At 42.0% G+C, this 23,100-nt stretch overlaps 1 protein-coding gene across 10 annotated transcripts; it reads right to left on the reverse strand.

Annotated features, from left to right (window-relative positions):
• Positions 1-634: 634 nt before the first annotated feature.
• On the reverse strand, positions 635-23,048 carry LOC115168123 (forkhead box protein P1-B). 10 transcript variants are annotated; one of them, XM_029723068.1, is made up of 16 exons: positions 22,908-23,048; positions 6,586-6,746; positions 4,686-4,811; positions 4,377-4,466; positions 3,745-3,868; positions 3,426-3,561; positions 3,229-3,336; positions 2,896-2,983; positions 2,718-2,801; positions 2,348-2,552; positions 2,148-2,224; positions 1,904-2,005; positions 1,421-1,548; positions 1,162-1,219; positions 896-1,065; positions 635-799 (listed from the first exon to the last, which is right to left on the reverse strand). In XM_029723068.1, the coding sequence occupies exons 2-16, from the start codon at positions 6,730-6,732 to the stop codon at positions 637-639; spliced, it is 1,806 nt and encodes a 601-aa protein (XP_029578928.1). In that variant the 5' UTR covers positions 6,733-6,746; positions 22,908-23,048; the 3' UTR covers positions 635-636. The 10 variants fall into 10 exon arrangements, with proteins under 10 accessions (XP_029578928.1, XP_029578926.1, XP_029578927.1 ...); XM_029723066.1 differs by having other exon boundaries at positions 3,426-3,567; XM_029723067.1 differs by having other exon boundaries at positions 3,745-3,871.
• Between the last annotated feature and the right edge of the window lie 52 nt (positions 23,049-23,100).

Here is a 23,100-nt window from a genome sequence, read left to right on the forward strand (position 1 = left end):
TGATCAATTTGATGTTATTTCAAATGGACAATTTTTCTTATTTTCTTTCAATAACAAGGACATTTCTAAGTGATCCAAAACTTTTGAACGGTAGTGTAAATCATATTTTTGGCAGTGTAAAAGTAACCAATTATCAATGATGTCATGTCACAAACGGAACAGAGGATTACTATCTGGTGGTTGTCTGGTACTCACATAGGTCAAAAATAAACACGTTTGTGGGAAAAAACAAACATTCATCTTCATGAAGTGCTGTCCATAAATATTGCCAATGCTCTGGTTATTAAATATACACATTCATGAAAGAGTGAAACAAAAGACATTGAAGAAAGAACATAACTCTGCATCACTGAACCAGCTCCCCATTGGGCTTCATCATTGGTTGTACTGCCTCACAATAAGCCAATACGAATACATTATTTGAGGACAAGCGGTGTTACAATAATAGGTTCTGTTGTCTTCAGTGTGAGCTTGGGTGGATAACACCCAGTACAAACGATGTCAGTACAACAGAGCATAAAATATCCTCAATAGTCACTTGATATGAAATAGTTCTACCAAGTCATTTGGTATATTTCATAGTTTTCCAATGTGGGAGTGCAGTGAAGATTGACAGTTTGGAATGCATTCTCTCTTTCATTGCGAAGGCACATGAGCCAGCTGCAGGTTGGGTCTTTCTGGGCTACCGCCGTCTTCGTCTTGGTCCACCTCTGAGCTGTGTTCATCAGAGCTCTCAGTCTCAGAACAGTCATGGGGCACATTCTCATATGCCTCCTCGTCCATTAGCTCTTCTTTAACGCTGAGAAGAAAAGTCATGATGAGGAGAAAAGACACTTATGGTGACTTGTGAAACTGAGAACCAGATCTAGTTTTTAAATGGTGATGAAACACTCACAGGGGGTGCATAGGGTACTGCTCTTCACTGCTGTCACTGTAGGACCCATTCCCATACCAGAGAGTTGCATTCATCTCCTCCTGCTGGAACATATAGGGCAGAGAGCTCAGAGAGGGAGCACCTATAGAAGCTGGGTTGAATGGAGGTATACTACTATCTAGCCATTCAGCCTGAAAAGACACACGCCATAGGTTTATAGCATAATGACAAAAATAAAAGGTTTAGCACTCAATTAAAGTAATCTGAAGAGTATTGCGTGTACTTACCTTAGGAGTAAGGGAAGCTGAGCTGTGACCATGGCCAGTGTTCTCTCTTCTGAATGATCTGCAGTTACACAAACACACTTTAATTTAACAAAAACACTGACTGGGAAATAGAGGAAAAACATAATATCCTCACAAGACATTGTTATATTAATTACATGGTTTCTACAAGTATAACACCAACAGGAATGCAGGTTTAACATGTTAAGAAACAGAGACATACAGGGAGCTTTACTGAAGAGACCGAGCATGTTAAATGTACCCTTCACCAGCAGGCTTCTGGGGCCTTCTCCTCTGGAACTCCATCTCATCAACTGTCCACACAGCTCCTTTTACATTCTCCACTCGCACAAAACACTTGTGGAGGCTGAGGTTGTGTCTCACTGCGTTCTGCAGAGTCACGAAGAAGAACATACAGTATTAACACCACACACAGCTTCAAGGTAAGGACAAGAACATTCTTCCATAAGAGTTGTTCTAATACCATTGAACATTTCTAAAGACCCATGAATATGGCATACAGCTGAGGGGAGGACAGCTCATAATAATGGCTGTCATGGAGTGGTATCAACCACATGGAAACCACATCTTTGATGCATTTGATACCATTTCATTGACTCCATTCCAGCCATTCTTATGAGTCGTCCTCCCTACAGCAGCCTCCATTGATGGCATAGCAACTAAACATAGCACAAGGATATTCATATACATTTAAATAACCCCATAAATTGGCATAGCCAAATACCTTCCATGTTGCTGCATTGCGTCTGAAATATGCAAACGTTTGTGTGAACCAATTGTAGATTTCATTTAGTGTCAGCTGCTTATAGGGTGATTCAAATATTGCCTGAATAATGCAAACACAAAGAAATACAATTAGCAAATGATAAACAGCACTTCTTACAGTATTTGAGGAACAAAACAACTGGTATAGCTAACATTTAGTCAGAGGGTAAACCAGGGTGAAATAAAATTCATGTATTCCTTACCTGTCTTATTAGGGCTGCATATGTAAATGGAGGTCTAACTTCCGTACTGACGTAGAACTCTTTATTCTGAACAATATCTGTTAAAAGAAAAGCGTATTTGAATAAAATCAATGCTTAAAGCCAAACAAATAGATAAAACATTAAAGGCATAACAGTAGCCCACCACCCTCATTAGATTCAGCATCCCACTGCTAACTCACCTTGATTCATGCTCTTGCTGAACTTGTCTGAGTACCGTCTCCTCCCAGGGCTCACAGTGAGCAGGGTGTTGGGAGTGATGATAGAGGAGGTCGGGGGAGGTGTCAGGGGTGTGGAAGGAGCAGTGGCACTTTGAGACAAGCTCATGGGAGGAAGCACCTTGGGAAATGTCACCTGGGAGAAGGCAACGTTGGGCATAAGATCCACCTGAAAAATCAAAAGTAATGATTAATTTAAACTCAGTACAGAGAACACAGCTGTAGGGAATGCAAAATTGAAAGTGATTATTCTACCATTGTGGCTAATACTTGTCTGACTGTTGGTAACCTGATTTGAATTAAATACATGGCCACTAATACTCCACAGACTTACCGTTGGTGTTGCTGGTTTTGACATTTGCTCAGAGGATTTGAGGTGAGACATCATGGCTTGCAGACGTTCTCTGTCCTTTTTCAACTGCATTGAGGAGAAGATTAAAAAAAACAAAAGATGTAATGTAAAGTCGATCCTGTACAATGAATAGCTTTATTTAAGCAAATGTCAGCTGTACCTGCAGCTCTAGCTGCTGAACAACCTGCATCTGCACTCGACACTGTGCTGTACTCTTGTCATCCAGTGTATGTTCACTGTTCAGATGTCTGGGAGAAAAACACATTCCCATGATAAGTCAAGATAACATTCAGAAAGGGAAAGGGGGATACCTAGTCAGTTGTACAACAGAATACATTCAACTGAAATGTGTCTTCCACATTTAACCCAACCCCTCTGAATCAAAAAGGTGCGGAAAGCTGCCTTAGCCACTACAACGCAGTGTTGTTATTACATTAAGAGACGGACTTTCATTTGTCTCTCTGAGAAAATTAATAGATGAGGAGAAACTCACTCGAGAAAAGCCTGAAAGTCTCCAAAGACAGCCTCACAGCCAGACCATTTGCACATGCCGTGTCCATAGAGAGGGTGAGTGTTTTGTGTGTGATCATCCACAGGACCACTGCAGAGAGACACATCTTCAATTTTACCCTTCAGGAAGAGGTTGGTCAGATGATAATGAATAAACACTGTTCTAGAATGGCTAATCACCTGTCTTTCTTCTTTAGGGGCTGTGATTTATGATTCCCATTCGTGGTGGACTGCTGGCTGTGGAGCAGGTTCTTCTGAAAAGTGGCTGGATACTCACCACCAGAGGGCAGGCTAGTACTATACTCACACCCTTTCACTAAACCTCAGAGAAATACACAAGTACATATCATATTAATTCATTCTGCAGAATAAATTAAATATGTTAGCCCAACAACAACAACAACAACAACAAGTATAGCTGCAAGCAGCCATGGTGGAGGAGAACAACAACAAGCTAAGAATAGATTAAAAAGGTAGGGGCTTGGTGGTAGACACTTACCCTGAGCTGTAGAGGGGCTCATGGAGGGCAGGACAGACAGGAGACCCTGTCTCTGGAGGCTGAGGAGGTGCTGCTGTTGGACTTGCAAGAACTGCTGTTGGATGACCATGTGCTGAGCTGTTAGCTGCTGTGATAAGGGAGGGGGGGATCGATACAGTTACGTATCCAGATATAATTTGACGATATGTTGTATCGTTGACAATATCGCAATATTATTTTGCGCTAGTTGGCTGTACCTGCATCAAAACTACAGTATTTTTCCGTCTTTTTAATAGGGAGCTAATTTGTTTTCAGCCCTTTTATTTACATGACTGATCAACACTAGTTATCACGTCTCTCTCTTCCCCCTCTGCAGCACAAACATGGTGAGCAATATGTTTGGACCCTGGAATGGTAATTTAATCACCATATTAAATCGCAAATCACAGTATTGATTTGCAATACATATCGTATCGGCACCCAAGTATCGTGATAATATCATAGCATGAGGTCCCTGGCCATTCCCAGCCCCAAATAATATACTATTATAATAAGAAGAAGAAGAATAATACATGGATTTGATATAGTGCTTTGGAACATTTGGTTGAAGGTAAAATACAGACATTTGACAAAAGATATGTAGGCCGGCCTACCTCTTGCTCTGACTTCTCATCATGCTTCTGCTGTAGGAGCTGGGCGTTGAACTGGTCCTGCTGTTTCTTGCAGAGATCCTGTATGTGTTGCTGTAGAAGAAATGTTGAGTTAATGGAAGGTCATGAGGAAATACAGCTCTCACTTTCAAGCCATCAGTATCTTACTAAGATCCTCATGGGAAAAAATAAATAGGTGACAATACAGAGAAACAAACTAAAAAGTGCTGCTGATAATATTACAATTAAAGAATTACACAATAAAGCATATAAATGTAGATTAAGACAGTGTGGTGAGAATGATGTGATTACCTGGTGTAACATGAGTGCTTTTTGCTGCTGGAGCAGGGCCTGGATTTGCTGTGGATTGAGGACCTGCTGCAGTGTCTGCTGAAGAGTCTCCACCGGAGGTGTCATCATAGACACTGAGACTGGAACCTGCCAACAACACAAGTTGAGCACAGATTAGACCTAGTCTAGCCTGAAAATAACAGAAAAACAATGCCAACAACACCATTAAAAAGTGTTTTTGGAAGACCAAAAAAATATAGAAACAGCCTCCGCTAGGCATCCAGCAATTACCACTCCCTCTCCGCCTTACACTCACAGCTCTGGGGATGTTTACAGTAAACATAAACAGAATAATTAAAGCTGAATCGATATATAAATAATGAATACAAAGCCAGGGATGCAGGGCAAGTTCTGCAAAAACAGAACTCTGCATTGCATTTTAATTAAGGTCTGAACCACAAACAAACAGTTCCCACTAAGACTGGCTCTGTTTGGGATCCAGTAAACAAACGGCTGGAGAATGTCACAGAGGCTCTAGGCTAACAATAACAGTGGATGGATTACAGTGGAGAACGCCCTTTCCCACACTGACTAAACGTGCTCTGGCACAGGTGCTCAGTGTTCACCAAGGTCCTTATAGACCTATACTATATATTAGACCTATGGCTTTACATGACTTAAAGCAGAATGTAAACTAATTGCATCAGCTGGACTTGAACATCTGCATTACAGAAAAAAACCTTTAGAGAGCCAGATAGTGCCAGTTAGTCGCTGTACATATGGCATGGGAATGGGCCATCTTCGTTTGTATGCACACCATCAACAAAACAAAACCCTGCGCCTAGCCTAATCCTTGTTTCCATGACGGCAGGGCAGACAAGTCCAAACATCTTTTGTTATTGTCGATGACAACCATCTTTTGTTATTGTCGATGACAAACATCTTTTGTTATTGTTATTGTCGAGGACAGAAACCCACATACCCATGAAGGACAGTATAAACACTGGGCTAGTCTTCATATTGAGGTCTGTGTTCTAAGACTACTGTTGCCAAACACAAGATACATGCCTTTCTGAAACCCGGAAAATATGATCATACTTTTCATATAACAGACCCTTATACTTAATCTTTCTCTGAGCTGAGATGTAACAAACCATAAGTAACCAAAGGCAACAAACAACACACCCAAACCCCAACCATCAATGCACAAATGGAATATAAACTACAACACCAGAGTAGGGAAAATGCTTGAAAGAGGCAATAAAGAGCCATGGAAATGTTCATATGATTTAAGCAAATAACCTCGGATTATATGGCACAATTACATTATAAATATGTTAGGTCACTGAGCAGTAACACATGCACAATCATTCTGACTAACACAGTCAAAATTACTAGCTAGGTCCTTAGTTAGCAACATATATATAAGTGACAAAGAGTGTTGCATTTTAACATTTAACATAGCCGTTTCCATCAAGCAAATTCAACCAATGTACCTACCAGTAAACAAAGAAACAAGTATTATCTATCTAAATGTAGAAATAGGCTAGTTGCTGAAATGACAATCAAGCTGACAAACCTGATCAACTCCATTTACAGTGGTTGTCTTTGGCAGTCAGAGAGACGCAGGATGGAAAGAGACCGAGAGAAGCAAGCCGTGCACAACGTTAGGCTGTCTGGCAATCTGACAGAGTGCTTGTGTGCATAAACAAAACTAGCCAATAACAGAGATCCTTCCTCCTTCACCAATCACAAAGTGCCTCTGCAGTCTATCTGCACTGCCGTTGGCTCAGAGCTCAGTTTAGCTAGCCTACCCACCATACAAACAAAGAAATATGCTAAATTTGCTAATTTGAGAACACACATCCTTTAGTCGTGGAAAGTAAGCATGTGCCACACCTTATAAAATAAGTTTGGTAACCTGGTTTTGCTGCTGGCTGTCAGCCCCGGAACCCTCTGGAGTTGGAGTATGAGTGCTCAGCCAATCGTCCCTTTCAGCACTGTCCCCATTCTCTGTCTGATTGGCTGGACTGGTGCAGGTTGTCTGCTCTGACCCAGACTCATGCATCTGGACTCACTGACCTGAGAAAAGAACAAGAACAACAGAGCTCTAAAATCAGAAGCCGGATATAGGATGAAAAATGGGTTACTTCATGTAAATTCACAATGTCTCTCCACAACACTGATTTTATGCTACATTTATTTTGAACAATTCCATATGCACACGGTACAATTTCTTACTGATCTTATCCAAGAAACATTCACTAAGGTTGCAGGTGAGCAGAGAGAGACAAGGTTACAAGACAACAGTTTCCCTCTTGCCAAGATAAACCATCTACCCTGCCAGAAGGAGTAAGAGATATTTGTTAAGTAGCTGATTGCTACCATGGCTACGGTAAATAAAGGGGCCATGGGTTGGTGTTTATGAGCAAACACGTTGTCCTTCTGGAGCAATTTAACATTAACCAGGAGGTGCGATAAACAGATCTGGCAGGTAGTACAATACTGCATTAAAGGGAGGGCCATGTGTATACAGCTGGGGGAGCGTTCGACTCAAAAGCAACACAGCGAACATAAACACCAACAGACAATCTGAAGACAAACAAGCTCTGAACTGGGAAGATTCAAATGTCCACAACTGCTAAAAACTGAAATACATTTCCTGAATATATTTAGGCTCATCTACATACACTACATGACCAAAAGTATGTGGACACCTGCTTGTCGAACATTTCATACCAAAATCCTGGGCATTAATTTGGAGTTGGTTCCCCCCTTTGTTGCTATGACAGCCTCCACTCTTCTGGGAAGGCTTTCCACTAGATGTTGTAATATTACTGCGGGGACTTTCTTCCATTCAGCCACAAGAGCATTAGTGAGGTTAAGTTCTTCTACACCGATCTCAACAAACGATTTCTGTTTGGACCTCGCTGTGTGCACGGGGGCATTGTCATGCTGAAACGGGAAAGGGCCTTCCCCAAACTGTTACCACAAAGTTGGAAGCACGGAATTGTCTCGAATTTCACTGTATGCTGTAGCATTAGGATTTCCCTTCACTGGAACTAAGGGGCCATACCCGAACTATGAAAAACAGCCTCAGACCATTCATTATTCCTCCTCCACCAAACTTTACAGTTGGCACTATGCATTGGGGCAGGTAGCGTTCTCCTGGCATCCGCCAAACCCGGACTCATCTGTTGGACTGCCAGATGGTGAAGAGCGATTTATCACTTCAGGGAATGCGTTTCCACTGCTCCAGAGTCCAATGGTGGCGAGCTTTACACCACTCCAGCCGACGCTTGGTATTGCGCATGGTGATCTTAGGTTTGTGTGCAGCTGCTCAGCCATGGAAACCCATTTCATGAAGCTTCCAACAAACAGTTCTTGTGCTGACGTGGCTTGGCGTGATTATTTTTACACTCTATGCGGTTCCGTTCTGTGAGCTTGTGTGGCCTACCACTTGTTGGCTGAGCCGTTGTTGCTCTTAGAGGTTTCCACTTCCACTTCACAACGACAGGACTTACAGTTGACCGGGGTGGCTCTAGCAGGGCAGAAATTTGACGAACTGACTTGTTGGATAGGTGGCATCCTATGACGGTGCCACATTGAAAGTTACTGAGCTTTTCATAAGGCCCTTCTACTGCCAATGTTTGTCTATGGGGATTGCATTGCTGTGTGCTCGATTTTATACACCCGTCAGCAATGGGTGTGACTGAAATAGCCTATTCCACTAATTTGAAGGGGTGTCCACATACGTTTGTATATATAGGGTACTATAGGCTACCCAACTGTAATATACATTATAAACTGGGTGGTTCGAGCCTTGAATGCTGATTGTCTGACAGCCGTGGTCTATCAGACTGTATACCCAAGTCTACGGGTTGTGTCCATCGTGCATAAGGCCATATATACCACATCCCTCCTGCCTTAATGCTTAATTACACCATGGCATTGTTTAATACTCCATTGCACGGTAGAATTCAAATGGCTACAGTTCATTTTTCACGTTTTATTTGAGCTGCTATTGAAAGCAATAGTCGAACTGAAAACAGTATTGGTATCGTTGAATTAGATGTTCATAATAGCAAGCTAGGATTTATGGTTTGGTTAGCTAAACTAGCAAATCTGTTTCGTTACCACGGCAACTACTGTAGCTATCTAGTAAACTTGCTAGCTACTTCAGTGGATGTTGTACACATTTTTACCGGCAAATGAACACATTTCTATTGGCAAATGTGTTAAATTATAGCCATGGTATAAAATGGATAATCAACTCTGGGCTCTATGCGTTCTCTGAAAAATAATGCAACTCCGTGAAAGGTCAGATCCACTCCACTAGCGCTTTGTGCCTGGATTGGAACACACCTTCTACGTCGTTCATTATTTTCATGGAACTGATAGCCCCTCATTGACTATCCCTACGTCTTGTATTGTGTATTAAGTCGGACTTCTGTACCTATTAGCCTTTTCATTCCACAGCAAGGCTGATTTCTGATTATTTTAGGCTACGGCAGCCATGGGTGTATTTGTGCACGTGTTTCATCCTGTTGTGTCCGTCAGCATACCCGATCTGTCGGATCCAGTACTGCTAGCACAGCAGACAGCAACACAAACTAGGTTTTTTAGGGCAGACGTGAATCCTCTGAATACCTACTTCAACTTTCAGTACAGAAAACACAGGCCTAGATACACCAATGAAACGATGCATTTCAACACTGATTCATAGATGCAGCCTACCATAGTTCTTTATTTCTCTCATTAATCTGTATTACAGAACACGAGTTATAGAAATGTCAAATTATAACAATCACAAACGAGAATGGGTTCTAGCCAAAATATCCATACAACTAATCTGCACGTCTTTACAATACACTACCCTTACCTTGGCAGAAAAGGCACAGCGCTGTAGGTGTTCAGCTGAGTTCAATGAGTTCAAGGCAGTAGCGAAAAATGTGTGTGTGGACTGTGCACACATGAACAGGTGCTGTGTTTTAACATGCCTGTTTGCATAAACAAACACTCGGCAAATAGAACAAGGGCAAGCCATAAACACAAGGAATATCTACATCCTGTTAATTTTATTGAATGCACATTGCACTGTCTAGTGTTCAGCTCTTTTTTACTTTTTGGGGATCAACATTTTCCCCCTGGATTTCCTTTGGGAGTCTAAACTTTTTTAATGAGAACTATCATGCAGAGTTACAAAGAAAAGGCGTTGTGTGACTGCACCAAGGCATTGGCCATTGTTCCCAAACTGGCGGCCCGCGGGTGGTTTTATTTTGCAATAAAACATTTATATAACATTTTTCTGTGTGGAATTTTCATTGTTGGACATAAAATACTGTAAAAACACCAGGAAATCAGCTCCAAGTGATATTCATTTAACAAATCCGTTCAAGTATTCCCACGTTCCCAAGTATTCCCAAGACACGTGGTCGAATACAAATGTAAGCAAGCTTTGAAATTATGTTTTACTCAAACATATCTTGCGGTCAATTTTCGGTCTACAAGTTATTTGTAATTATGTTTCTGGTTGATGATCCCTGCATTAGGCTATCTTTACAAAGAGAAATGTATTAACCATCCACTTGCATGCCAAGTTTACCACTCTGGGGAACAATTACGGGATAATGCAAATAGAAACAAGCAAATGTGAAATTCAATAGATGGTATTCAGTTAACATTTGCATAGCTGACCCACAGTAAGTTTTGGTTAATTGCCATTTTCATAAACCATGCAGGTGGATGATGCTAGTCTATATCATCTTTGTTTCCGGGGAAGAGACAAGGATAGTGATTCTCTACCAGGAGGGGTCCCTTAAAACATGATTGACACAAAGCCAACACACTCCATCTAAACTCTATTATAGATTAGCTTGAGCAGCAGTGTAAGATTAAGCATAGGTTCTGTCAGCCAGGTTGACTGGTCCCTAAATTATCATAATATGCTGATGGCCTACATCATCTAGCCTAAAAAAATACATTGCCACCCTTACGGAAACCATGCAAAAAAACAAACATACAAAACAGCCTGGGGTGAGTTTCAGCACATTACATATAATGTTAAAGGGATAGTTCACCCAAATCACATATTGCTTCCCTTACCCTGTAAGCAGTCTATAGACAAGGTATGACAGCATTTATTTAGCCAAGATAGTCCACTCAGTAACAATTGCCACTATTTTCCAGGGAGTCCTGGGTTCCATAGAATCAATAAAAACATATACAGCATACCCATTGGCATACATATAAAATCCCAGCATACATCATATGCAGCAGAATACAAAACCTCACTTGAATTACAGCTATATGTACTGCTCTTTTGAAGGCGGACATGGAAGCTAGCTGTCGTGTGGATAAGTCCAGCTTGTTCTAGAGCAATGGGGCAAAGACCTGCAGACTGCCTTGAAAGGCCATGTTTTAAACTGATGGTTGTGCCAGTAGGTGCAGGTCCCATTGGTCATATGCTTTGACTGCTGCTCCAGAGGATGGGTGGAGACTCCCACCTGAATAGGTCTGACATGTATTCAGGCAGTTTGTACTGTGTTGCCTTGAAAATTGTCACTAGGGTATTGTAACGGATCCTGACCGTCAGTGGTTTGATTCCAGCTTTTTGCAGAAGAAACTCTGTCTTTATGTGTCCCCTCTGTCCGGTCACATTGATGATACGCTGTAGCTGGTTAAGACCTGTCTTATTGCCCTGATGTAAGGTGGGAAGACATACTGTGGCACATTAGTCCAGGTGAGTTGTTATCATGGTGTGGTAAAATGTCAGGATGATGTCCTTGGAGACGAAGTCCCTTGCTCTTTTTAGAGCGCCAAGCCCAGACAGTAGTTTCCCTGTGACCAGGATGACATGTTCAGTCCAGTGTAGCTGTGGATCCAATTTCAACCCCAGGTACTTTATAGTGTTTACTTGTTCATACATGTTTTGTCCATCTGTTATTGTGGTACTTTTGCCTGTGTATCTCAACTTTTGTGGGTTGCCAAACAGCATTGCCTTGATCTTCTGAGGGTGTAGGTAGAGCTTGTTGTAAGCAAACCAAGCTGCTGCCCTCTTGATGTCATTTGGCACTGACTCCTCACACTCCCTGGTGGTATTAGCTGAGTAATACAGGACTGTGTCATCTGCATATACACTACTGGTCAAACGTTTTAGAACACCTATTCATTCAAGGGTTTTTCTTTGTTTGTACTATTTTCTACATTGTAGAATAATAGTGAAGACATCAAACCTATGAAATAACACATATGGAATCATGTAGTAACCAAAGAAAGTGTTAAACAAATCAAAATATATTTTATATTTGAGATTCTTCAAATAGCCACCCTTTGACTTGATGACAGCTTTGCACATTCTTGGCATTCTCTCAACCAGCTTAATGAGGAATGCTTTTCCAACAGTCTTGAAGGAGTTCCCACATGTGCTGAGCACTTGTTGGCTGCTTTTCCTTCACTCTGCCGTCCGACTTATCCCAAACCATCTCAATTTGGTTGAGGTCGGGGGATTGTGGAGGCCAGGTCATCTGATGCAGCACTCCATCACTCTCCAGCTTGGTAAAATAGCCCTTACACAGCCTCGAGGTGTGTTGTGTCATTGTCCTGTTGAAAAACAAATGATAGTCCCACTAAGACCAAACCAGATGGGATGGCATATTGCTGCAGAATGCTGTGGTAGCCATGCTAGTTAAGTGTGCCTTGAATTCTAAATAAATCACAGACAGTGTCACCAGAAATGTACCCCACACCATAACACCTCCTCCTCCATGCTTTACGTTGGGAAATAGACATGCGGAGATCTGTTCACCCACACCGCGTCTCACAAAGACACTGCAGTTGGAATCAGGTCCACCGGTCTAATGTCCATTGCTCGTGTTTCTTGGCCCAAGCAATTCTTCTTATTGGTGTCCTTTAGTAGTGGTTTCTTTGCAGCAATTCAACCATGAAGACCTGATTCACACAGTCTCCACTGAATAGTTGATGTTGAGATGTGTCTGTTACTTGAACTCTGAAGCATTTATGTGGGCTGCAATTTCTGAGGCTGGTAACTCTAATGAACTTATCCTCTGCAGCAGAGGTCACTCTGGGTCTTCCTTTTCTGTGGCGGTCCTCATGAGAGCCAGTTTCATCATAGCACTTGATGGATTTTGCGACTGCACTTGGAAGAAACTTTCAAAGTTCTTGAAATGTTCTGTATTGACTGACCTTCGTGACTTAAAGTAATGATGGACTGTTGTTTCTTTTTGCTTATTTGAGCTGTTCTTGCCATAATATGGACTTGGTCTTTTACCAAATAGGGCTAACTTCTGTATACACCCCTACCTTGTCACAACACAACTGATTGGCTCAAACACATTAAGAAGGAAAGAAATTCCACAAATGTACTTTTAAGAATGAACACCTGTTAATTGAAATGCATTCCAGGTGACTACCTCATGAAGCTGGTTGAGAGAATTCCAAGAGTGTGCAAAGCTGTCATCAAGGCAAAGGGTGTCTATTTGAAGAAGCTGAAATATAAAATCTATTTTGATTTGTTTAACACTTTTTTGGTTACTACATGATTCCAAATGTGTTATTTCATTGTTTTGATGTCTTCGCTATAATTCTACAATGTAAAAAATAAAATAAAAACCCTTGAATGAGTAGGTATTCTAAAACTTTTGATCAGTAGTGTATATGTATACACCATTTAACCAGCACTGATGGAAGGTTATTTATATAAATACAGAACAGCAGGGTCCAAGCACACTCTTTTGTGGTACTCCATTCACCACAGGTACCTGGCCTGACTGCATGTTTTGCAGTTTGGTGTACTGACTCCGCCCCTGTAAGTATGATGTGAACCACTTGATTGCAATGCTGTCAAAGCCTAGTTTCTCAAGCTTCCTCTGGAGTGTGTGGTGGTGAACAGTGTCAAAAGCATTCTCCGGATCCATGAAGAGTGCTGCTGTGACCTCCTGGCTGTTACAAGCAGACTTTATGTCCTCTACAACATTTACATTTTTACATTTTAGTCATTTAGCAGACGCTCTTATCCAGAGCGACTTACAGTAGTGAATGCATACATTTCATACATTTTTTTCCATACTGTCCCCCTGTAGATGTGCTGTGTATCTTCCTAAAACCGCTTTAATAGCTGTAAATTGGCTGTTGAGTGAGAAATAGTTAGCAACCTGTGTGTGAACCAACCTTTCCCTGGTACCTGGAAACAGTGCCAGGGAAACTAAACCAAAGCATGGCTTGCTGTAATACCTTGTCCATAGACTGTTTACAGGGTAAGAAAACCTGCGTAATTTGGGTGAACTATTCCTTTCATGTTTTTCTGATTGTACACCTGCCAGATATACACCTGCCCTACTGGAAACTCTGTGCAGAAGTTAGCAATGAACTCAAGGTGTGGCATATAAGCAATGGGCATAGTATAGTGGGGGGGGAAAAGTATTTGATCCCCTGCTGATTTTGTACGTTTGCCCACTGACAAAGAAATGATCAGTCTATAATTTTAATGGTAGGTTTATTTGAACAGTGAGAGACAGAATAACAACAAAAAAATCCAGAAAAACGCATGTAAAGAATGTTATAAAATGATTTGCATTTTAATGAGGGAAATAAGTATTTGACCCCTCTGCAAAACATGACTTATTACTTGATGGCAAAACCCTTGTTGGCAATCACAGAGGTCAGACGTTTCTTGTAGTTGGCCACCAGGTTTGCACACATCTCAGGAGGGATTTTGTCCCACTCCTCTTTGCAGATCTTCTCCAAGTCATTAAGGTTGAGGCTGACGTTTGGCAACTCGAACCTTCAGCTCCCTCCACAGATTTTCTATGGGATTAAGGTCTGGAGACTGGCTAGGCCACTCCAGGACCTTAATGTGTTTCTTCTTGAGCCACTACTTTGTTGCCTTGGCCGTGTGTTTTGGGTCATTGTCATGCTGGAATACCCATCCACGACCCATTTTCAATGCCCTGGCTGAGGGAAGGAGGTTCTCACCCAAGATTTGACAGTACATGGCCCCGTCAAATGATGCGGTGAAGTTGTCCTGTCCCCTTAGCAGAAAAACACCCCCAAAGCATAATGTTTCCACCTCCATGTTTGACGGTGGAGATGGTGTTCTTGGGGTCATAGGCAGCATTCCTCCTCCTCCAAACACAGCGAGTTGAGTTGATGCCAAAGAGCTCCATTTTGGTCTCATCTGACCACAACACTTTCACCAGTTGTCCTCTGAGTCATTCAGATGTTCATTGGCAAACTTCAGACGGGCATGTATATGTATTCTTGAGCAGGGGGACCTTGCGGGCGCTGCAGGATTTCAGTCCTTCACGGCGTAGTGTGTTAACAATTGTTTTCTTGGTGACTATGGTCCCAGCTGCCTTGAGATCATTGACAAGATCCTCCCGTGTAGTTCTGGGCTGATTCCTCACCGTTCTCATGATCATTGCAACCCCACGAGGTGAGACCTTCCATGGAGCCCCAGGCCGAGGGATATTGACAGTTCTTTTGTGTTTCTTCCATTTGTGAATAATCACACCAAATGTCACCTTCTCACCAAGCTGCTTGGCGATGGTCTTGTAGCCCATTCCAGCCTTGTGTAGGTCTACAATCTTGTCCCTGACATCCTTGGAGAGCTCTTTGGTCTTGGCCATGGTGGAGAGTTTGGAATCTGATTGATTGATTGCTTCTGTGGACAGGTGTCTTTTTTACAGGTAACAAGCTGCGGTTAGGAGCACACCCTTTAAGAGTGTGCTCCTAATCTCAGCTCGTTACCTGTATAAAAGACACCTGGGAGCCAGAAATCTTTCTGATTGAGAGGGGGTCAAATACTTGTTTCCCTCATTAAAATGCAAATCAGTTTATAACATTTTTGACGTGTTTTTCTTGATATTTTTGTTGTTATTCTGTCTCTCACTGTTCAAATAAACCTACCATTAAAATTATAGACATCCTTTCTTTATCAGTGGGCAAACGTACAAAATCAGCAGGGGATCAAATACTTTTTCCCCCACTGTATGTATGGGAGCCACATCATTCCACTGTACGGGGCCACATATCCATGAATCAGATTGCCAAACACATTGGAACAGAACAGGGACAGTCCATTGGTCTAAAGAAGCTACATACATATTCTTAGTGTCGTTGAAGTGGGGCCTTTCACAGCGAAAGAACAATAAATAAATAGTTTTAGCTTTTTGCTTTGTTAGTTAGATAGTTATCTACAACAACATATGGACCATGGTGATTTACCTTGCTAACTAGTTATTAAAGTTATTCTAACTCCAAATGCTGAAGCTAACGTTAACCAGCTAGTAACGTTAATGTAGCGAACGGCTAGTTGCAGTCGTAGCTAGGTAAGTTATCGATAGGTGGGACAATGGAACGAGTCAAAACTCACCCAAGGCTGAAAAACGGCAATAGAATGTTGGCTAAACTGGAACACTAGCACGAGCCCATAGCAAATTAATTGAATCGAACATTAGCAGGGCCTATTTTGACTGGAATTAGTCTTAGAATTCAATTTTTCCTAAATGGCACAAAAAAATGTATCCCTTCTCATATTACCACTACAATTTGTTATTAGGACGAAACTGAAAAAAACCAAAACAACTCTTGTAGAAAGTAAACATACGCACCTCGATGGTGTCAACTGAGCTATATCTGCATTACGAGGAAGTAGGAAACAAATTGCAGCTAAGGACTATTTTTGGTCTAGCGATCGATGACAATGAGATACACTGCCCAGCCTTACATAATTAGAAAGAAGAGATTATCCTGAATAAAATGGTGTCCTACTTGAAAGAAACAAAATATTGAGAGATATTTGGCAAAATAGACATACATACATACCCCTACTTCCCCAAAACAATGGCAGTCAAAGTTCTAAGAACAGTCTTTTATTTAACCAGTTTACCTACTACCATTTGCCTTTTTGTGTTTAACATTTTGTGGTTTGTAATCTAGTGGTTAAGAGCGTTGGGCAGTAACCGTTCGAATCCCCGAACGGACTAGGTGAAAAACCTGTCGATGTACTGTTGAGCAAGGCACTTAACCTTAGTCGCTCTGGATAAGAGCATCTGCTACATGAATAGAATGTAAACTAGGCCTCTATGTGAAAGCGTGGCAATAATTTATTAACTTTTCATTATTCACAGATCTACTCCTCTGATGACATGGTAGGCAGGTCGGCAGACCGACTCCTCTGATGGCAGGCAGCACACTCACGAAAACAAGCTGCTCAGCAAAGCAAAGGCTCTTTTGAGAGCTTCCAGATTTAAACTCAGTAAAAAAAGAAACGTCCTCTCACTGTCAACTGCGTTTATTTTAAGCAAACTTAACATGTGTAAATATTTGTATGAACGTAACAAGATTCAACAACTGAGACATAAACTGAACAAGTTCCACAGACATGTGACTAACAGAAATGGAATGTGTCCCTGAACAACAGGTCCCAGACATGCTCAATGGAATTGAGATCCGGGCTCTTCGCTGGCCATGGCAGAACACTGACATTCCTGTCTTGCAGGAAATTACACACAGAACGAGCAGCATGGCTGGTGGCATTGTCATGCTGGAGGGTCATGTCAGGATGAGCCTGCAGGAAGGGTACCACATGAGGTAGGAGGATGTCTTCTCTAACGGACAGCGTTGAGATTGCCTGCAATGACAACAAGCTCAGTCCGATGATGCTGTGACACACCGCCCCAGACCAAGACGGACCCTCCACCTCCAAATTGATCCCGCTCCAGAGTATAGGCCTCGGTGTAACGCTCATTCATTTGACGATAAACGCGAATCTGACCATCCCCCCTGGTGAGACAAAACCGCGACTCGTCAGTGAAGAGCACTTTTGCCAGTCCTGTCTGGTCCAGCGACGGTGGGTTTGTGCCCATGGCTACGTTGTTGCCAGTGATGTCTGGTGAGGACCTGCCTTACAACAGGCCTACAAGCCCTCAGTCCAGCCTCTCTCAGCCTATTGTGGACAGTCTGAGCACTGATGGAGGGATTGTGCGTTCCTGGTGTAACTCGGGCAGTTGTTGTTGCCATCCTGTACCTGTCCCGCAGGTGTGATGTTCGGATGTACCGATCCTGTGCAGGTGTTGTTACACGTGGTCTGCCACTGCGAGGACGATCAGTTGTCCGTCCTGCCTCCTTGTTGCGCTGTCTTAGGCGTCTCACAGTACGGACATTGCAATTTATTGCCCTGGCCACATCTGCGGTCCTCATGCCTCCTTGCAGCATGCAAAATTGGCTGACCACAACGCTCGCAAAATAAATTTAGGAGTATATGTTATTCAATTATTGCGTGCGCCAACGAGCGTCTGCGTTGCCAAGGGCTAAAATAGAAGTCATTCCTATTTCTGACGCAGACGCGCTGCAAGTCCTGCCTCTCCCATCTCCTCATTGGTTTATAGAAGCAGGTACCCACGTGCCATCTCCTCATTGGTTATACCCACGTGGGTGATTGAAAGACGAACTGTTTTGCCGGTTGTCGTGGTAATACTATGAAAGTATAGATACCAATCACCATATACAGTGGGGAGAACAAGTATTTGATACAGTGCCGATTTTGCAGGTATTCCTACTTACAAAGCATGTAGAGGTCTGTAATTTTTATCATAGGTACACTTCAACTGTGATAGACGGAATCTAAAACAAAAATCCAGAAAATCACATTGTATGATTTTTAAGTAATTAATTAGCATTTTATTGCATGACATAAGTATTTGATCACCTACCAACCAGTAAGAATTCCGGCTCTCACGGACCTGTTAGTTTTTCTTTAAGAAGCCCTCCTGTTCTCCACTCATTACCTGTATTAACTGCACCTGTTTGAACTCGTTACCTGTATAAAAGACACCTGTCCACACACTCAATCAAACAGACTCCAACCTCTCCACAATGGCCAAGACCAGAGAGCTGCGTAAGGACATCAGGGATAAAATTGTAGACCTGCACAAGGCTGGGATGGGCTACAGGACAATAGGCAAGCAGCTTGGTGAGAAGGCAACAACTGTTATTAAAATGGAAGAAGTTCAAGATGACGGTCAATCACCCTCGGTCTGGGGCTCCATGCAAGATCTCACCTCGTGGGGCATCAATGATCATGAGGAAGGTGAGGAATCAGCCCAGAACTACACGGCGGGACCTGGTCAATGACCTGAAGAGAGCTGGGACCACAGTCTCAAAGAAAACCATTAGTAGCACACTACGCCGTCATGGATTAAAATCCTGCAGCGCACGCAAGGTCCCCCTGCTCAAGCCAGCGCATGTCCAGGCCCGTCTGAAGTTTGCCAATGACCATCTGGATGATCCAGAGGAGGAATGGGAGAAGGTCATGTGGTCTGAGATAAAAATAGAGCTTTTTGGTCTAAACTCCACTCGCCGTGTTTGGAGGAAGAAGAAGGATGAGTACAACCCCAAGAACACCATCCCAACCGTGAAGCATGGAGGTGGAAACATCATTCTTTGGGGATACTTTTCTGCAAAGGGGACAGGACGACTGCACCGTATTGAGGGGAGGATGGATGGGGCCATGTATTGCGAGATCTTGGCCAACAACCTCCTTCCCTCAGTCAGAGCATTGTGGATGGGTCTTCCAGCATGACAACGACCCGAAACACACAGCTAGGGCAACTAAGGAGTGGCTCCGTAAGAAGCATCTCAAGGTCCTGGAGTGGCCTAGCCAGTCTCCAGACCTGAACCCAATAGAAAATCTTTGGAGGGAGCTGAAAGTCCGTATTGCCCAGTGACAGCCCTGAAACCTGAAGGATCTGGAGAAGGTCTGTATGGAGGAGTGGGCCAAAATCCCTGCTGCAGTGTGTGCAAACCTGGTCAAGAACTACAGGAAACGTATGATCTCTGTAATTGCAAACAAAGGTTTCTGGACCAAATATTAAGTTCTGCTTTTCTGATGTATCAAATACTTATGTCATGCAATAAAATGCAAATTATTTACTTAAAAATCATACAATGTGATTTTCTGGATTTTTGTTTTAGATTCCGTCTCTCACAGTTGAAGTGTACCTATGATAAAAATTACAGACCTCTACATGCTTTGTAAGTAGGAAACACTGCCGATTTTGCAGGTTATCAAATACTTGTTCTCCCCACTGTAAGTTCAAAGATGAAAAAGCCTGGAAGGTGGAGAAATGACTAGAAACGATTCGGTTGACTGTTTTATGTGTGGATTAATTGTCGGAGTAGAGGACCTTGTGCATTTCAGGTAAAATAACAACTCAATGTTTCTATCCCAGGACAAATTAGCTAGCAACAGCAAGCTAGCTAAATAGGACAAATTAGCTAGCAAGTGCAAGCTAGCTAGCTAAATTGCCATACACGTTTAATGCTTTTCGACCTGTCCCCAAATTAATGTCATTGGTTCAGAGTTTGTTTTGATATTTTAACCTGAGTGTCGTGATCGCGTTGGTGTAGGGGGACAAAATAAATGGATGCATGATAGCGCACGCGCGCAGCCGGTTTGGGTTCCGTGTAAGGCACATTCACGCAGATGAGCAGAGACCCTGGGCATCTTTCTTTTGGTGTTTTTCAGAGTCAGTAGAAAGGCCTCTTTAGTGTCCTAAGTTTTCATAACTGTGACCTTAATTGCCTACCGTCTGTAAGCTGTTAGTGTCTTAATGACCATTCCACAGGTGCATGTTCATTAATTAAACGGGACTATGTTTATGTTTCATAGTCCCATGTGGCTCAGTTGGTAGAGCATGGTGTTGCAACGCCAGGGTTGTGGGTTCGATTCCCACGGGGGACCAGTACCGAGAATTTTTTTAATGAAATGTATGCATTCACTACTGTAAGTCGCTCTGGATAAGAGCGTCTGCTAAATGACTAAAATGTAAATGTAATTGCTGATTTTATCATTTTAAAAAAAGCTACTTTTTAGTGTCTGTGTCCAGTGTCTGTGTTTATATGTTAAGGGGGTGTTACTTTTGCAGATAATGTCACCCATCCGTCCCTTTCCACACTACAAACTCAAGAGGAAGGGCTGATAAGGCATTTAACAGATTACTGTGAAGTACTATGATGGTTCATGTTTATTATTACGTGTTTTTATGCTCATGTTATGAAATTATACTTCAATCCTGTAACAATTATCAATAAGCCTAAACATGAATTCAGTCGCCTCTGGTCGACAAAAACATATTTTCCTAGTACATTCATTGTCAAATTCGTCAACCAGCATCGACCCGCTCTGCCTTCTCGCAAAAGTAGCAAACTCAACAAGCCCCGCCAAAAGCTTGTGCTGTCAGTGGCAGCGAGCACTCTACCTTCTCACGCAAGCGAGGGGCATGTTGAGGTAAATTTGCTCACCGTGAGGGTTGCATGATGTAATTAATTGGCGGGCTGGAAGAAGCGCTCATCTTTTCTATCCGAGGCTGTTTACTCATCATATGATACATTAACAGAGTTTTTTTTATAATGTATGTCTACTAAGGTTGAGGTTAGCGCACCTGTGTATTGATTATTCGGCTGGGGTTCAATGCCTGCTACAGTCACTATTGTTTTGCTCTCCCAAAAGCAACACAGGCCTAATACAAGATAAATAGCTACCTGTAATGTAATGAGTGACCATTTTAGAAAATCATGGGACATATAGTCTTTGGTTGCATGCTATTTTATGTCAATCATATTGCTGCTATAGCCTATAATTGAAGCGTTGTGGTCTTATGCTGCCATCTATTGGAAATATTTTGCAATTAAAATGTATTAATTCACATAAAGTACATTGGTGAAGCAGCTGAGAAATGAGGTGTATTTTTCTTATTCATTCCTAATATCAGTCTCAAATCTGCCCCACCTATCCCAGACAATTGCTGGACTTTCACATATAGGTTACTAGGTCACATCCAGTTCAAACCACATTTGAAAAATAAAATGTGGCTTGTTTATCAAGTGTTCTGCCTTGCAATAATAAATAACAATCAAAATGATATTTAGTACTATAATGGTATTTACTAACATAATATAATTACAAAAATAGTTTTTAAAAAAGTGTTCTAGGCTTCCCTACCCAAGAATTAGGGTTAAAGCCAAAATAGGTTATACCTATTGTTAGGGCTAAAATAGGTTATACCTAGGGTTAGGGTTTTTAAAGCAAAAAACAGTATTGGGTTGTAAGCTCTCTTGCGCCTCCCCGTGGCCTTCTGTGGTACTACATAACTCCTTCGTGACACTTGCTAGGCTCAATCTGAGGTAGCAACTGCATCAGATCTACAAATCAATGAGCTATACCTATCCATTTAGTTTCCAACTCCGTGAACCTCGATGCCTATTAACAAACAGATTTCGACGCATATCAAATTACCCAGCAGCCATTTAGAAACAACAAATCGTCAAAAATGTTATTTCTTAATTAAAAATGTCTTCTGGCTGTTTAAATCGGCTACATCTTGAAAAAGAGGACAGGGACATGCGTTTTGTTTAGGTTTACACCTTTTTCTGAAAGAAAATATGGCTAACCATGACCAGAAAATGTTTAACGGCTCTGGGCCAGCCATCGTTTAGCACTGTAGGTCATAATGTATGCATTCACTACTGTAAGTCGCTCTGGATAAGAGCGTCTGCTAAATGACTAAAATGTAAATGTAAATGTACAACAAAATGTGCCGTGGCGAACAGTGGTTTTACTCATTAAGTAGCCGTAACCTTGTTAATAATACATTACTTGAAGTATGCCTAAGAGTTTAACGTGAGCATGTCTCATTATTAACAATAGAGAAGCAGGCCTTGTGACGTAGAAGAATGGGCTGGGAATATAACGTTCGGAAGACGAGTTGGTGCCACAGTGCTCAATAGAACTAAAATAAATAAAAATAAGGCCTGTTTTTTTGCGATTACTTCAAAACTACGGCAAGCACTTGGGACAGGTGGTAATATTAAGAAACTGGGCTTCACGGCGGATGCAATGAACTCGTTTTTAAAAAGCGTTGTTAAAAATGTAATGTGTCCAGCCTATTCTCGAACAACATTGGAAATAGTTAACTACTCAAGAGCACTGCACTTGAGAAATAGTGGTTAGTTAGCTGTTAAAAGAAACCCCATCGTTGTTATTTAGCTAGACAGTCATTAGCCAGCTAGTTACAGTAGGTACCTAAACAACAATGGGTTTGTTGTTGTTTACCGCTAATGTTGGTTAGCTAGGCTAACGTTAACTAACGAGATAAACAAATGTAATTAGCTATCCAAAACCAAATACATGTAATTAGGGTAGCAAGCATACATTTAACTTACCAGGGCATCAATTTGTAGCATGTGCTACTATTTGGCACGACTCGTTGAACAAGATAAGAAGCGATTGACAGACTCCCTCAGCAACAAGCTAACGTTAGCCAACTCGGATCAACAGTTCCAGCAGGAGTGGACACTGTCACTGGACAGTGCAGTTTGTTTATGACGAGACCATGATGACATCACAGTCCCCTGA

Source organism: Salmo trutta, chromosome 30 (assembly GCF_901001165.1).
Source record: "Salmo trutta chromosome 30, fSalTru1.1, whole genome shotgun sequence".
NCBI lineage: Eukaryota > Metazoa > Chordata > Actinopteri > Salmoniformes > Salmonidae > Salmo > Salmo trutta.